Source organism: Mustela nigripes, chromosome 1 (genome assembly GCF_022355385.1).
Source record: "Mustela nigripes isolate SB6536 chromosome 1, MUSNIG.SB6536, whole genome shotgun sequence".
NCBI classification, from domain to species: Eukaryota; Metazoa; Chordata; class Mammalia; order Carnivora; family Mustelidae; genus Mustela; species Mustela nigripes.
Window position 1 is genome coordinate 117646280 of NC_081557.1, and position 14469 is coordinate 117660748.

At 46.2% G+C, this 14469-nt stretch overlaps 1 protein-coding gene across 3 annotated transcripts in view; it reads right to left on the reverse strand.

Annotated features, from left to right (window-relative positions):
* The window catches only part of GATA4 (GATA binding protein 4), an 83760-nt gene that overhangs the window by 41378 nt on the left and 27913 nt on the right, over nt 1-14469 (reverse strand). For 2 of the 3 annotated variants that reach the window (XM_059393392.1, XM_059393370.1), the window contains exons 1-2: nt 14139-14289; nt 9150-10251 (exon numbers count right to left, since the gene is read on the reverse strand). In XM_059393392.1, coding sequence (XP_059249375.1) covers nt 9150-9765 — 616 coding nt within the window. In that variant the 5' untranslated portion in view covers nt 9766-10251; nt 14139-14289. Of the gene's footprint in view, nt 1-9149; nt 10252-14138; nt 14290-14469 lie in introns of those variants that run through there. The other variant, XM_059393381.1, reaches the window with a different exon arrangement.

The window sequence follows — 14469 nt, forward strand, 5'->3', positions numbered from 1 at the left end:
CATAGAAAGTCAGTAGAATGGAATACCTATTCCCAAACCATGAGAGGGCTTTGTCACCTGCACCTTATTCAGGATGTGCAGATCAAAAAAGTCACCAGCGGACAAATACTTTCAGATGGCAAAAAGGCTCCTTCAAGTTCTTTTTTTTTTTTAATTTTTTTTTTCAGCATAACAGTATTCATTATTTTTGCACCACACCCAGTGTTCCATGCAATCCATGCCCTCTCTAATTCCCCCCCCCTGGTTCCTCCAAACTCTCCCCCCCCCCCCCCCCCAACTTCAAACCCCTCAGATTGTTTTTCAGACTCCATAGTCTCTCATGGTTCACCTCCCCTTCCAATTTCCCCCAACTCCCTTCTCCTCTCTAACTCCCCTTGTCCTTCAAGTTCTTAAAGCAGCAGCATCCAGGGGCCTCCAAGAATTGCTCTAGAGCAAGGCAATGGAAAAACCCGCAGTCCTTCCTCTTTCGTATGCAAACAAAAGCAGCAATATTTGCAACAGGCTTCAGCTCTAAATTCGGTACAACTCAATTGCCTTAAAAGGACAGGCTGAGGGGCTCCTGGGGGGCTCAGTGGATAAAGGGCCGCCTTTGGCTCAGGTCCAGATCTCATCCTCCCAGGATTCAGCCCCACACTAAGCTCCACATGGGGCTCCTTGCTCAGTGGAGAGAGCCTGCTTCTCCCTCTCCCCCTGCTCCTGCTCGCACTCTCTCTTCTCAAATAAACAAATAAAAACTTAAAAAACAAAACAACAACAAAAAAAGGACAGGCTGAAAAAAATTGGTTAAAAGACTTACTTTGCCTTGGCGGAAGATAATCTGTTTTTCTAACGTCATCCTTTCACTGCCTTTTTTTCTGGTTCCAGCCCCAGTATAACCTGAGGGACAGCAGCCACACTAGGAAAGGGCACCTGTGTCTGTGCCCCCAACGCCAGCAATTTGACAATTGCTGAGATGTGCTACCCACAGACATTACTGAGCACAGGATAAGGGTTTTTTGTCCCCTTGGTAAAGCAATCTCCTGTTAAATAAGCAAAAACCAAAAGCTAAATTCAATAAACAACAATTTATACTACAAAGTACTTTTCCTGTGCATCCGTAACTCTAAATATAGAACCCTGTTCTAAGCAAAAAGAGGGAGGGAGAATCTCAGGAAGTTACTTCATGAGTGCTGTATGTCTCTTTAATAACTTAATTGGTTCAATATGTTTTTTTTAATTGGTAATATATTCATACGGTTCAAAATTCAAAAGGTTCCCTTTGCACACCAATTTTCTCAGCAACATTATTCACAAGAGGTGGAAACAACTCAACTATTCATGATGGATGCATGGATTTTAAAAATATGATATATACATACAATGGAATATTACTCAGTGTTAGAAAGGAAGGAAGTCATATGACATATTACCTCAAGGTTCATATGGATGAACCTTGAGAACATTATACTAAGTGAAATAAGCCGGTCACAAAAAGATAACTACTATACAATTCCACCTACCTGAGGTACCTAAGTAGTCAAATTCACACAGACAGAAATTAAAATGGCAGTTACCACGGGTTGGGGAGGAGGAAATAGCTATTGTTTGATTGGTACAGAGTTTCAGTTTTGCAAAATGAAAAGTTCTGGAAACCTGTTTCACAATGATATGAAAATATATATTATATTATTTTATTTATTTATTATACTATATATTACTTATTATACTTTATTTATATATATATTATATACATAAAATCTTTAAAATATTTATTTATTTATTTATTATTTATTTGACAGACAGAGATCACAAGTAGGCAGAGAGGCAGGCAGAGAGAGAGGAAGGGAAGCAGGCTCCCTGCTGAGCAGGACTCTGGGATCATGACCTGAGCCAAAGGCAGAGGCTTTCACCCACTGAGCCACCCAGACGCCCCTGATATGAATATATTTAACACTATTGAACTATACACTTAAAAATGGCTAAGATGGTAAAGAGTAAAATTGAATAAAACTTAACCTTAACCTCCTTATATTTTAAAAGTATTTTATGATTTAATGGGCTAATAAAGAAGCATAGAAGTGACTATTTAAAAAATGGTTAAGGGGGAAAAAAAATGGTTAAGGGGTGCCTCGGTGGCTCATTCCATTAAGCAGCTGCCTTCAGCTTGGGTCATGATCCCAGTGTTCTAGGATCGAGTCCCGCATCCGGCTCCCTACTGGATGGGCAGCCTGCTTCTCCCTCTCCACTGTTTGTGCTCTCCTGTGCTTGCACTCTCTCTCAAATAAATAAATACATAAATAATCTTTTTAAAAAATTAAAATAAAAAATGCTGAGTTGCTTAAAAATTCAAAAGGTTCTACAGGGCCTCCTGGGTGGCATAAGCGGTTGAGCGTCTGACTCTTGGTTTTGGCTCAGGTCATGATCTCAGGGTCATGGGATTAAGCCCCACACCAGGCTTCCAGCTCTGCATAAAGTCTGCTTGAAATTCTCTCTCCCAGGACACCTGGGTGGCTCAGTCGGTTAAGCCAATGCCTTAAGCTCAGGTCATGATCCCGGAGTCCTGGGATCAAGTCTGGAATCAGGCTCCTTGCTTGGCAGAGAGCCTGCTTCTCTCTCTGCCTCTGCCGGCCACTCTGCTTGCTTGTGTGCTCTCTGTCTCTCTGACAAATTAATAAATAAATAAAATCTTTAAAAAAAAGAAATTCTCTCTCCCTCTGCCCCTCCCCTTTGAGATTCTTTCTCAGCCTCTGCCCCTCCTGCTGTTTGCTCTCCCTCTAAATGAAAATACATAAATCTTTAAAAAAAAAAAAATCAAAAGGTTCCAAGGCATTTCCCCATCCTTATTCTCACCTACCCAGTTATCCTCTCCATGGGTAACTGACAATACAAATTCCTTGTATTTCCAGAGATAAATTAAACATTTTCAAATACATATACGCTTCTCTCTCTCTCTTCTTTTTTTTTTTTTTAAGTAGGCTCCAGCATACAACCCAACACAGAACTTGAACTCAGGACCCTGAGATCAAGAGTCACACCCCTGGGACACCTGGGTGGCTCAGTTGGTTAAGCCGCTACCTTCGGCTCAGGTCATGATCCCAGCGTCCTGGGATCGAGTCCCACATCGGGCTCCTTGCTTGGCAGGGAGCCTGCTTCTCCCTCTGCCTCTTCCTGCCACTCTGTCTGCCTGTGCTTGCTCTCGCTTCTCTCTCTATGACAAATAAATAAAATAAAATCTTTAAAAAAAGGGTGCCTGGGTGGCTCAGTGGGTTAAGCCGCTGCCTTCGGCTCAGGTCATGATCCCAGGGTCCTGGGATCGAGTCCCGCATCGGGCTCTCTGCTCAGCAGGGAGCCTGCTTCCCTCTCTCTCTCTCTGCCTGCCTCTCTGTCTACTTGTAATCTCTGTCTGTCAAATAAACAAATAAAAAAAAAAAAAATAAAATAAAAATAAAAAAAAAAAAAAGAGTCACACCCCTAACCAAATGAGCCACCCACGTGCCCTGCTCATTCCTTCCTTCCTTCCTTCCTTCCTTTCTTTCTTTCAACACAAGTAACTTGCAATATACATATCCTGTACTTATAAGTATCTTTGGAGAGGACTCTATACCATCATATAATTAATTTCCTAAGGATTTTATTTCTTTATTTGACAGAGAGAGAACACAAGCAGGGGGAGTGGGAGAGGGAGAAGCAGACTCCCCACTTAGTAAGGAGCCTGATGAGAGACTCATTCCCAGGACCCTGTGATCATGACCTAAGCTGAAGGTAGATGCTTAATGACTGGGCCACCCCGGAGCCCCTGAATTTCCCTATTTTTTAAGCCTATGTGATATCCTATTTTATGTCTGATGTGTATACAAACAGTCCCCTGATAATAAACATTTAGATTATTCCCAATTTTTGTTATTACAAACTGGGCCACAACTGGGCCAGAATTAATTCCTAGAAGTTAAATTTCTGGATCAAGGATAGCCACTTTATAATTTGTTGGATATCACTGAGGGCCGTCTGTAAAGTCTGTAACAATGTACACTCCCCACAACACGTATCAAAGTTCCTGTTTCCCCACATTTCAGAGTATGTTTGTTTTCTTAGCTCATTTAAGTTAGAAAACAAAACAAAACAAAACAAAAAAATGGAAAGGGATACAGAAGAAAGTGTTATCTAAAACTGTCTCCTGTGCATCATTCTACCTGAGTGCTTAGAAAGTGCCTAGCAAATGTAGCCTGACCTTTTGATGGGACACAATTGGGCTGGTGACAGATTTCACTGGAAGCAGTGACACACCCCTGGCCACCCCGCACACGCCTGCCCCACTTCATTGGTTCTCAATCTAGCACCACAGACCAGCCCCAGCTCTGACTGACCTGCTTAGGGTGGTAACCGGAAAGTCAAACAACTTTGGTTTTCTCGGAGACTGACAAATCATTCTCTAGCCAAACAAGCTACTTCAGAGCTGATCTCGCAAAGTTCCCTATATAAATGAACCGGCTCTGAAAGAAAACAGCTTCATTGATAAGCAGTTCCCCAAAGATCCAGAAAACACTTGAGAGAGTTTTCCACTGACCTGTACCATAAACAAACTCCCATGACCCCACGAATGAAGCAAAGCGTTTAAAGAGATCACCCCGCTGACCCTGGATAATATACATGTACTTGACTGCGTTATTTTTTTTAATCAACCCTTAAAATTATTTTAAAAATCTGAGATCCTTTGACAGCATTATAATTGCTTGTTTCTCTGTTACCTAAAAAGAATTGTTATTGCATCATAAAGCATATTTTCTTTGCTTTTCCAGTCACATCTGTTACAATACTATTTCCTTCATGGCATATGTATACATCATTTCCACTGCCTCCTTTTCTGCTTTAAGTATTTGCAGGCACTAATTAAAACAAAAATCAACTTTATCGTGCTATACATACATACAGTCAAAGACTCCTGTTTTAAAAGTACATTTCCATGAGTTTTGACAAACTGATATACCTTTGTAACCATTCTGATTGGTTCCTTCACAAGGAGACACAGCTCTCCCACCCCCCTCTAGCTATCTCCTGGGCATACAAACATGGGCTCTAGCCCTTGAAATGCAAGAATCCCCTGCCCAGCAACTCGGGCAGAGGATAACCAACATCCCCTTAAGCACTCTCAGTGCCCAGGAGGTTATTATTAAGAGAAGCCATATTCCATATTCCAACTCAACAACTACAATCATGTATGAGAAAGCGTTCTTGCCAAACCTAATATTCGCTCACCTGGAGCAACACAACGTTGAAAGGAGAGGACGTAGGCTTTTGCCTTTCAGATGTTTTTTTAAAGACTGATTGATTGATTGATTGATTGATTTAAGAGAAAAGGGTAGAAGGAGAGGTAGAGGGAGTTTCCATCAGATGCCCCACTTAGCTCAGAGCTGGACATGGGGCTCAATCTCATGACCCTGATACCATGATCTGAGCCAAAACCAAGAGTTGGATCCTTAACCTACTGAGCCACCCAGACACATCAGTTATTTTTACACAGTCATTCTCTCTCCTTCTTAACTGACCTAAAACAACTTCAGTGGTTTCTCAAGGGTTCCAGAATGCTCTCCCACCCTGCTCCCTCTGTCCCCAGGCTCCCCAGTGGGCCTTTAAAGCAGCCACTCTGTGTGTTTTGACCTGGGCAGAGTACTGTGGCAATTACCTCCTAGATCTCTACTCAAATATTTGCCAAGTGCCCAGCATGTGCCTGGCACTTAAATATGACTAAGACTCTACCTGCCCTCAGTAAGGTCACATAATTCCATTAATGCAGCCTAATTAATGATGTCAATGGTTGTTTCAGGGTCAGGCTCATATTGAACTTGGAATGAACTTAAGTTCATATACATTGCAGTCAAGGTGGAATAACTCCTTCCAACCTAAGTGCACGGCCTTACAGAGGCCCTTGTTAGCTTCCTGTACTTTGATTTTTGTCTTTTCCAATAACCAACATAAGAACTCTGGCAAGATATTAACTATTGTTAAAAACAAGGTAGTTAATACTTCATAAAAAAATAAAGCTGTTCTCTTCTTTCTTCTCACTGAAATTGAAACTAGTTTCTGAGATGAAGAGTGTGTTAGTCTGTGTGGTTTTACCTATGGCTGTAAATATATTATTTACACGAAAGCCAAGCTGTGTTGTACCATTTCACAGTACCACAAAATGTGATGGCAAATGAGAGTTTAACTTTTCCTGTCTTTTTTCTTTCTTTCTTTCTTTTAAATTGTAGGTGCTATGCTTTCCCTGGCCAACTCCTGCTACTTACCCTTCCAGACCAAATGCAGATGACACCACTTAGGTGAAGACTTCCAGATTCCTAGGCAAAAGAAAGAACCACTTCTGTTTTCTCTCTTTTCCTCTCAGCTCATTACTGCAGCATGCTACTGGGTCATCTACCCATTTTCATGTCTGTTTAGGGTCACCAACCATCCCTGTGTATTCGGGATTGCCCTAGGTTTAGCACTAAAAATCCCAAGTCCTGGGAAACCCCTCAGTCCTGAGAAAATCAGAAAAAAATAGATCACTCTACATGACCATGAGTAGCTGCTTAACAAAATAGCCATCTTTTATGGGCCCAAACCAACTACTTCACAAACACTGCATTATTTTTCTAATATAAGACAACACTGAAGGTAGTTAGGATTATACCATTTCACAGAAAAAGAGGGGAGACTGAGAGGTAAGTAATTTGCCCAAGATCACAGGGTTACTGAGATTGAATGAACATTTGCCTGTCATTCTACCATGCTCTCTTGCCATCTGGGGGCCCAGTGGCCACTCCAAACAACAGGCTCTCAGTAAATATCATGGAATCAGTAATCACTTGTCATCATGTTTCTATCCCTCAGCATCAGCTAATATGTCGGAGCTGGTCCTCGATAAAGTTAGCAGGCATTTATAGGAGGGGTCAAGGGATAGGATGAAAAGATTAAAAAATATATATTTATTTACATGCACTGTTTTTGTAATTAACTTGCTTTTAGGTAAGTGCCACCTACAGAACATGCTGAGGATGGGAACGCCAGCAGGTTCCACATGTCTCAAGTTCTCTCACAAAGATAACATGGAAGCTTTCATGAAGACCATTTAACACACTTGGCTCTCTATAGAGGAGATAATCCAGCTGCTACGCCAGGTGGGACTTCCTGAACTAGTGGAACAGAGCAGAGTACTGGGAAGACAGGCCACACTTCTCAGCAAGGAGATGCCCCTTGGAGTTTAGCTTGTCATCTGCTGACCCTGAAATTTGGGAAACATTACTTACTCCAGCATCCTCTTAAATAGTATGGGTTACATGTTAGAATTTAAATACTGTGTGCACTCACCCAGCACTTTTTTTTTTAAACATTGTTTAAAATGTTTAAAATTGTTTAATTCTGATGACCAGAAAAGCATATGCTCCATTTTTGGACTTTGAACTTTTTTTTCCCTAACCAAACACCAAATTCTCATTCCAGGTTACAGGGGTTAGGAAGCAACCTTTCCACTCCCACCACAAGTTACAAGAAATGGAACTCTGGGGCCATTTCTCCCTGTTTTAAAACATAATGTCCAGGGAGAGAGTTCTAGAGGCAACGGGGAGTTCTGAGAAAACAGAGCCAAAACTCACGCCCCACCCCCAACCCCAACACACACACACCCAACTACCCACTCCCAGCTGCCATTGTATGGAGATGCTTCAAGCAAGCTATCTGGCTCAGGCCCTAAGAGAGGCTCCGGAGCCAGTTGCCCCTCCTCCCCTGGGGGGTGCCGTCTGGCTCCCCTGAGAAGGGGAGGGGGAAACTACGAGCCACAGACCCAGCCCCGGCGCCACTTCCATGGTTAATCAGTTTACCTGGGATGTGTATTTGGCTGGACCCCCCTGGGGACCTTCCCTGGCCACCCAGGGTCAGAGGATAATTTAAAAGCTCTTCAAAGCCAGGGCCCTTCTCAGAGCCAGCCTAAGACTGGAAACCTGGGAGGGACAAGCTTTACTCTTCAAAGTGAGAACAAATGTGAAAGGATTTAGCACTTAGTAGGTAGTCAATAAATGTTAACTTTGTTTCTCAGGTCTACGCTTCCCCTCCCCCGCAAAAACCATCTCCAACCAAACCCAATACTGGCCCTTCCTGAAATTCCACAGGCCATAGGTCATCTGCATTTTGAACTAGTGGTTCCCACTTCCCTTACTTGCCTTTCCAAAGCAAGCAGACCCTTTCTCAGATTTCATTTTGTTCAGTCAGTAAATCGGAGCCAGAGTGCCCACGTTTGCCATAATTCCCAGTTTTGCCATTTCACAGAAAATATTCAATGGTGCCCATTAGGATTGTTATTTCTAACCTCAGCCCTCAGGACAAGAGGACGCTCAACTTAGGGAAACTGCTGCAAAATCTCCATTTAAGTCAGATATTAGAGAAGCCCTTCTGGGCTTCCCGTGGCTCCCTTGGACGCTGATCAGGTATGCGCTTTCGATACACCCAGCACACGTGCCCCCGCAGACCTGCGCAGGGCGCAGTGCGCTCTGGCCCCGGGGCACCCACAAGGTGCCAGCCTCAGTTCAACCCATCTCCATTGCTCCAGTCCCTCCTTTGTACCAGGTGTGAAATCCCGAAAGGAGAATCATCTGCCACTCGGAAGGATCCTCCAACTGGGCCGACAAATGGCCCAAAAGATCTTGGGCCCTCGCCAATGTAATCAGTTCCCTGCTGGGGACACCAAGGGAGGGCCGAGAGGAAATGGGAGCAGAAACCCCGCGATCGCGAACGCTGTCCACCAAGGGCTCCCGGAGCTGCCCCTCCCAGCTCTCCAGTGAGCCTGTCACCCTCCCGCAGTCACCTATAGATGGGCATGGCGGGGTCACACGAACCCGACGTCTGGGGCTTAACGGGGACACACTCAGACCCTGCCACCCTGCAGTCCTCTCTCTTTCAGAAAAGCACCAGAGAGTAGGCTCGCTCCCGCTTAACAGAATCTGGGCTCCCAGGGGCTGTGACTTTCACTGCCGCCAGCGTTCGGAGCCTCCAGCTTGGGTCTTCCTTGGAAACTCACGCGTCTGTCCCTTCCCTACCGCCCGCCACCCTACACGCACACTTGTGAAAAATTCAATGTTTCCAACAGTGCTCACGACAGCCTGCTCCAGTACCCAGCCCGGGTGCTTGCGCTCAGTACTCACCGAGATTGGGGTGTCGGGCAGCGGGGTTGGCCCTCCCGGGCAAGCTGTGCAGGACCGGGCTGTCGAAGGGACCGGCGGAGGCGGCGGCGGCCGCGGCCCAGGACGCGCCCACGTCGGCCATGTAGGCGGGGTAGGGGCTTGAGTAGGAGCCTGCGAAGCCCGCACGCCCGTACTGCTCGCGGCCCGTCAGGCCCGCACCCGCAGCTCCGCTACCACTGCTGTAGGCCGCGGCTTCCCGGGCCGCGGCGGCGGCGGCGGCGGCCGCCAGGGACCCAGTGGTTCCCGGGAAGGAGAAGCGCGGCGACACCGGCGGGGGCGTGTAGGCGGCTCCCTCGGCTCCCGCCTGGCTCCAGCCGGGACTGCCCTGCTGGGTTCCGGGCCCGGCACCCGACGGGGCCCCACCAGAGCTGCCGCCAGAGGTGGCTCCGGACGCGGCGCCCCCGCCTCCGCCCTGGAGATAAGACAGGCCCAGCACAGATGAGGGCACCCGCGGCGTGGGCACGTAGACTGGCGAGGACGCAGCGCCCGCGCTGTGCATGAAGGCGCCGGGGCCGCCCGCCTCGTAGGCCCCGGGAGGGGGGCCGTGGTTGGCCGCCATGGCCAAGCTCTGGTACATCGCCCCCGCGAGCTCTACGCTTCGGAGTCCCGTCACTCGCGAGTCAAGGCGCGATGCAGCAAGACACAATAATAATAATGATAGAAAAAATAATAATAAGGTACAGGTGAGAGTCTGTCACATAAACGCAGATCAAAAATCAAAAGTAAAGAAAAACCAATCTCTCAAAAACATACACGTATTAAATCCAGCATCGAGCAAAACCGACTCTAGGCTCTTGTTTATAGGAAAATCCCAAATTGAAATTTTGGTTCTTCCTGGAGGTGCTGGAGGAGAGGCTGAATCTACCCCTGGGCCTAGAGGTCCCGAGCGCCTACGAGTGGCAGAAGACGCGGGATGGTGCCTGGGCGCCTGCGTGGGGCACGGGCCTTCGGGTCACGCCGGCGGCTGTCGCCGCGCACAGTCCACAGGACACCGCAGACTCCGGCGTTGGGTGCAATAGTCTGGTTCCAATGCAGAGGGACCGGCTGCGTCCTTCTACAGGTCCTAAAAGGGGAACAACAAAAAGAGGAAGTTCATTAGGAGCCTCGTTATGCTCGAGGTTGCTTCTTTCGAACTGCTAACCCAAGAAAACATCACTCTCTCTCAAAGAAGCCTGCGGCTCCCAAGGAAGCTGCGGTCTTTGTCGTGCGGAGGCCCGGGAATCTGGCTGCTTCGTGGAAGCCTAGGGAGGGCAGTTTTAGGGACATGGGGCTTCATGGTTATTGGACCTGTAATTATGGGTAGTGACCCAGGTCATTTTTTTTTTTTTTGTATTGCTTGTCAGGAACGTCTTTAATTTTACCTTATTTTTCAAGCATATTCTAGTCACTGTATTTTATAAGTTCAAGGGTTTCAGGTTTCCAGGGCAGTGCCTGGGACCCAAGAAATATCTCTGTCCCACCTAACCCCAAGTGTCCCGGGCGTGAAAAAAACTTTAGATTGCCCATGAAAGACAAAGACAAACTCTATAAAAACCAGCAACCAAGGAAAATTTTCTTTGTAATCTTTTTTTTTTTTTCCTTAAGTAGAGGTAGAGTCTAAATGTTTATATATGAGCACAGTGTCTGGTGAATTTTTGTGAAAAGGATTGTGAAAATTCTTATCCATCCACACACTTTACCATGTGGAAGTCAAATCAGACAAGATATTTTTCCTGCAAACAATATTTTAGCAATGTTGCAGATTGGGTTTCCAAACTAGAAAAGTGAAAGGAATGTCCAAGTTCACTTTACAGAACTACTCCCTGGGTCATCTGGATTTACTGAATGGGTTTTTCCATATAGAATCCCTGGTTCACCCACGTAGGGAATCAGAACACCAATGACACTGCTTGAGGGGGAAGAACCATTCATGGGACTTGGTTATATCCTTATATCCTGTGTTTTTATTTTCCCAGGCCATTTTTTTCTGATAAAATAAGGGCTTTACTTTCTGAAGCACCTGCTTTGTTCCAGGTCCTTATTGTCACAGCTTCACTAAGGAAAAGTGTGTCACCTCCATTTACAAAAGATAGAACTGAAGCATCATTAGAGAGTTTTGAAACTTGTCAAAAGATCAAAATACAATTAAGGGGGGTGAGGGACAGAATGTGTGGGCCTCCAGGGTTTGCGCCTGACTGAGACACTCCCACTTTACTCCTTAAGATGAGGTAGTCACTTTTAGCTGTAGTTTCTTTTTCATTGCAATAGTAGAATTAAAGATATTAATTGACCCTTATTACACTAAATCCAGGCTCCATCACTTACTGAATGGATGACTTTAGACACATTAGTTAACCTCTGTGCCTCAGTTTCCTCATTTGCAAAAATGCAAATGTTAAAGGCATCTATCTTGTAGAGTCACTTGAGGATTGTGAGGATTATTATATATAAAGCACTTATAACAGGGTTTTTATAAAAGTTATAACAGGCACAAAGTTCTATACAATTGTTGGCTATTATTATTACAGATTTCTAGTGTGCCAGAAGACAGTGCCTCAGATATAATCATACTATAATAAATGGGCATCTTAATTAATGTAAAAAATTCTGAAAATGGAATTTCTAATACACACTATATAATGTTTTTAACCATTTTTGCAACATCACTAATGATAATGGAGTTAATAGCACTGTATTCTATAGTCACATGTTAACTCCTAGATGGTTTGTCTTTTGCTTTCAAAACTATACAACAAATTATTGGTTTGTTGGACATTTCTTTCCAGTAAGAAGTCTGGCTAGACAGTGGATACAAAAAAATTTGACCTGAGGAGTACCGGTATTAGTCCATGGATATGACTCTTTTTTTTTTTTTTTTTTATTTACTTATTTGACAGAGATCACAAGTAGGCAGAGAGGCAGGCAGAGAGGAGGAAGCAGGCTCCCTGCCCAGCAGAGAGCCCGACGCCGGGCTGGATCTCAGGACCCTGGGATCATGATCTGAGCCGAAGGCAGAGGCTTTAACCCACTGAGCCACCCAGGCGCTCCCGTGGATGTGACTCTTGATCTGTTTGTGAGTTCAAGCCCCACTGTTGGGTGTAGAGATTACTTAAAAATAAAATGTTTTAAAAAATTTTTTTTAACTAACTAACTTTTTTAACTAACTTCACTCTTTGAAAATGAAGATAAAAAATAGTAACTTATAAAAATCTCTGGGCTTCAATAAGTAAATACATAGGTTTATTTTGATAAAATATTCAGTATTTAATTTTTACATCAAATAGTTTTTCTATTTCATTGTATTTTCTCTAATATTCAACTTCTGCAGTTCTAAAACATAACATCATAATTGTTTCTCACATAACTGCAGGAAAGGAAGATTTATAATTTTGTAAGACAACTTCCAATATACATACAGATGCTAATTTACAAGCTTTAAAATGTAAATGCTAAAAATGCCATAAATCTAGCATTTGTCTTTATTACATGCTCTGCCTTTTTTAAATGGCTGGTACATTACCTGGGCGTTGGATTACTTAACAACAGAAGGTGGAGAAAATACCCCTCAATATCTTTCTAGAAAGACAAGAAATCATTCTGCCTGTTTCTATTATTAAGCCTGGGTTCAGGCATCCACGGAGGTAGCAGCGCCAGCCACTGAGAATGGCAGGTCGGGCCTCGCCATGGGGGCTCAGGCCTGCTCCCCGGTTTTTCTTCCCTTTCTGGCCACGAATTCCAGTTCACCTCAAAATCACAGACCAAACAGGAAATGCTTTCTTAGTGATTTAGCTGACAGCCCTTTTCCGATTTATTTCTGATTGCGGGAGGACTGAAAGCTTGCCCTAATGTCCCCGTCTATATACAAGTCACTCCAGCTCTTTCAGCTCAGCTCGCGTCTCCGTTCTCGGCCTGTTGTGCAGAAAACTGTCACACACCAACGCAACACACTCGCCAGCAATAATAAAATTGGCCGCTGCTGGGGAAGGTGGAGACTCAGAAGTTGGGGGGGTGGTATCCCAATGGAACCTTTCTTTAAAAGCCTGAAACCTGCTCCTGGCTGTCTATTCCTCTTCTGAGGAACCCAGGAAATACTCTCCTGCAGCGCTTCCCCAACCTTCCCCTCAGGGTCACAGCGCTGCCCCAAATCCTACCAGCCCTAGGTCCCTCTCCACCGTTTCCCAACCGAAAGGTCTCTTCTTTCCCTCAGCCTGGTGGCAGTTTACCACCCAGGCATCCTGCTCTCCCTGAAGGACCCCCTGACTCCCAGCTCAAAGCCAAGCGACTCGGCAGCTAGCCGTGGCTGGAGGAGGGACGTCACTGCTTTCCTCTCGGGTTCCGGCCCTCCGCTACTTTCGCCCAGAAGTAGTGTGAGTGGGTGGGGTTGTTAGCTTCGTGGGTGGTGTTCGACTCCCTAGACCCCAGTCGGGAGGGCTAGGAGGCTGACCAGAAGGGCAAAAAAGGTCCAGGCGCTCAGTAGCCGTTCCCGACTTGGAAGCGCCTCCCTGGGGCCCGAGGCCCAGTCGCGCTGCCTCCCACCACCACTCTAGAGTCCCGGGAGTCCCGACGGGCCACGCAGCTCCGTCTGAGCCCCTCCGTGAGGCCTGTCCCGGATCAGGTGGTCAGTGTGATTTCGCACGGCCATCATCCCCATCCAGGACCTGCCTGAGAGGTGCAGAAACAAGGGCTGGAGTATACACGCGGTGGCGGGGATTAAAAACGTTCAAGTTCACACACACACCCAAAAGCACTTCGAACATCCCTCTTCGCTTTCCCTCCAAATCTTTGATTTAAAGACGCTATTAAGCCAATGCCCGAAGTTGAGCAGTCTTTGACCAATTGGGGGGCGGAGGGGGTGACCAATGTCTCCTTTCCATCCACCAGTTACCTCTCTACTCCTAGGCAAACAGCGTAGAGGAGCCCTGGATTCGCGGACTGCGGGAGAGAGCATGGCGACGGAAGAAAAAGCCGTACCTGCCGGGACCTGAGCCTCCTGGAGGGCGGGCGCGCGCTCCCCTGGGCGCCCCGGGAGCTACCGCAGCAGCGGTGCTTCTCGCAGCCACTGTGCCGGCCGCCTCCGCTTCCCCCAGCTCCCAGCGCGGGTCCCCTCGCCCCTGCGCTCGCGTTCCCGGGCGCTGACTGGCCTGTAGGAGTCACGTGCAAGGGCGAGGGGCGGGGGTGCGCCGCAGAGGCTGCACCTCCGCTCGGCGCTGGGCTGCGGGGCTGTACAAAAAACTCCCCCAGCAGGCAAAGTCCAGGCGCACGGATCTCGGAAAATGCTAAAGCGCCACTGCCGGGGCGCGGG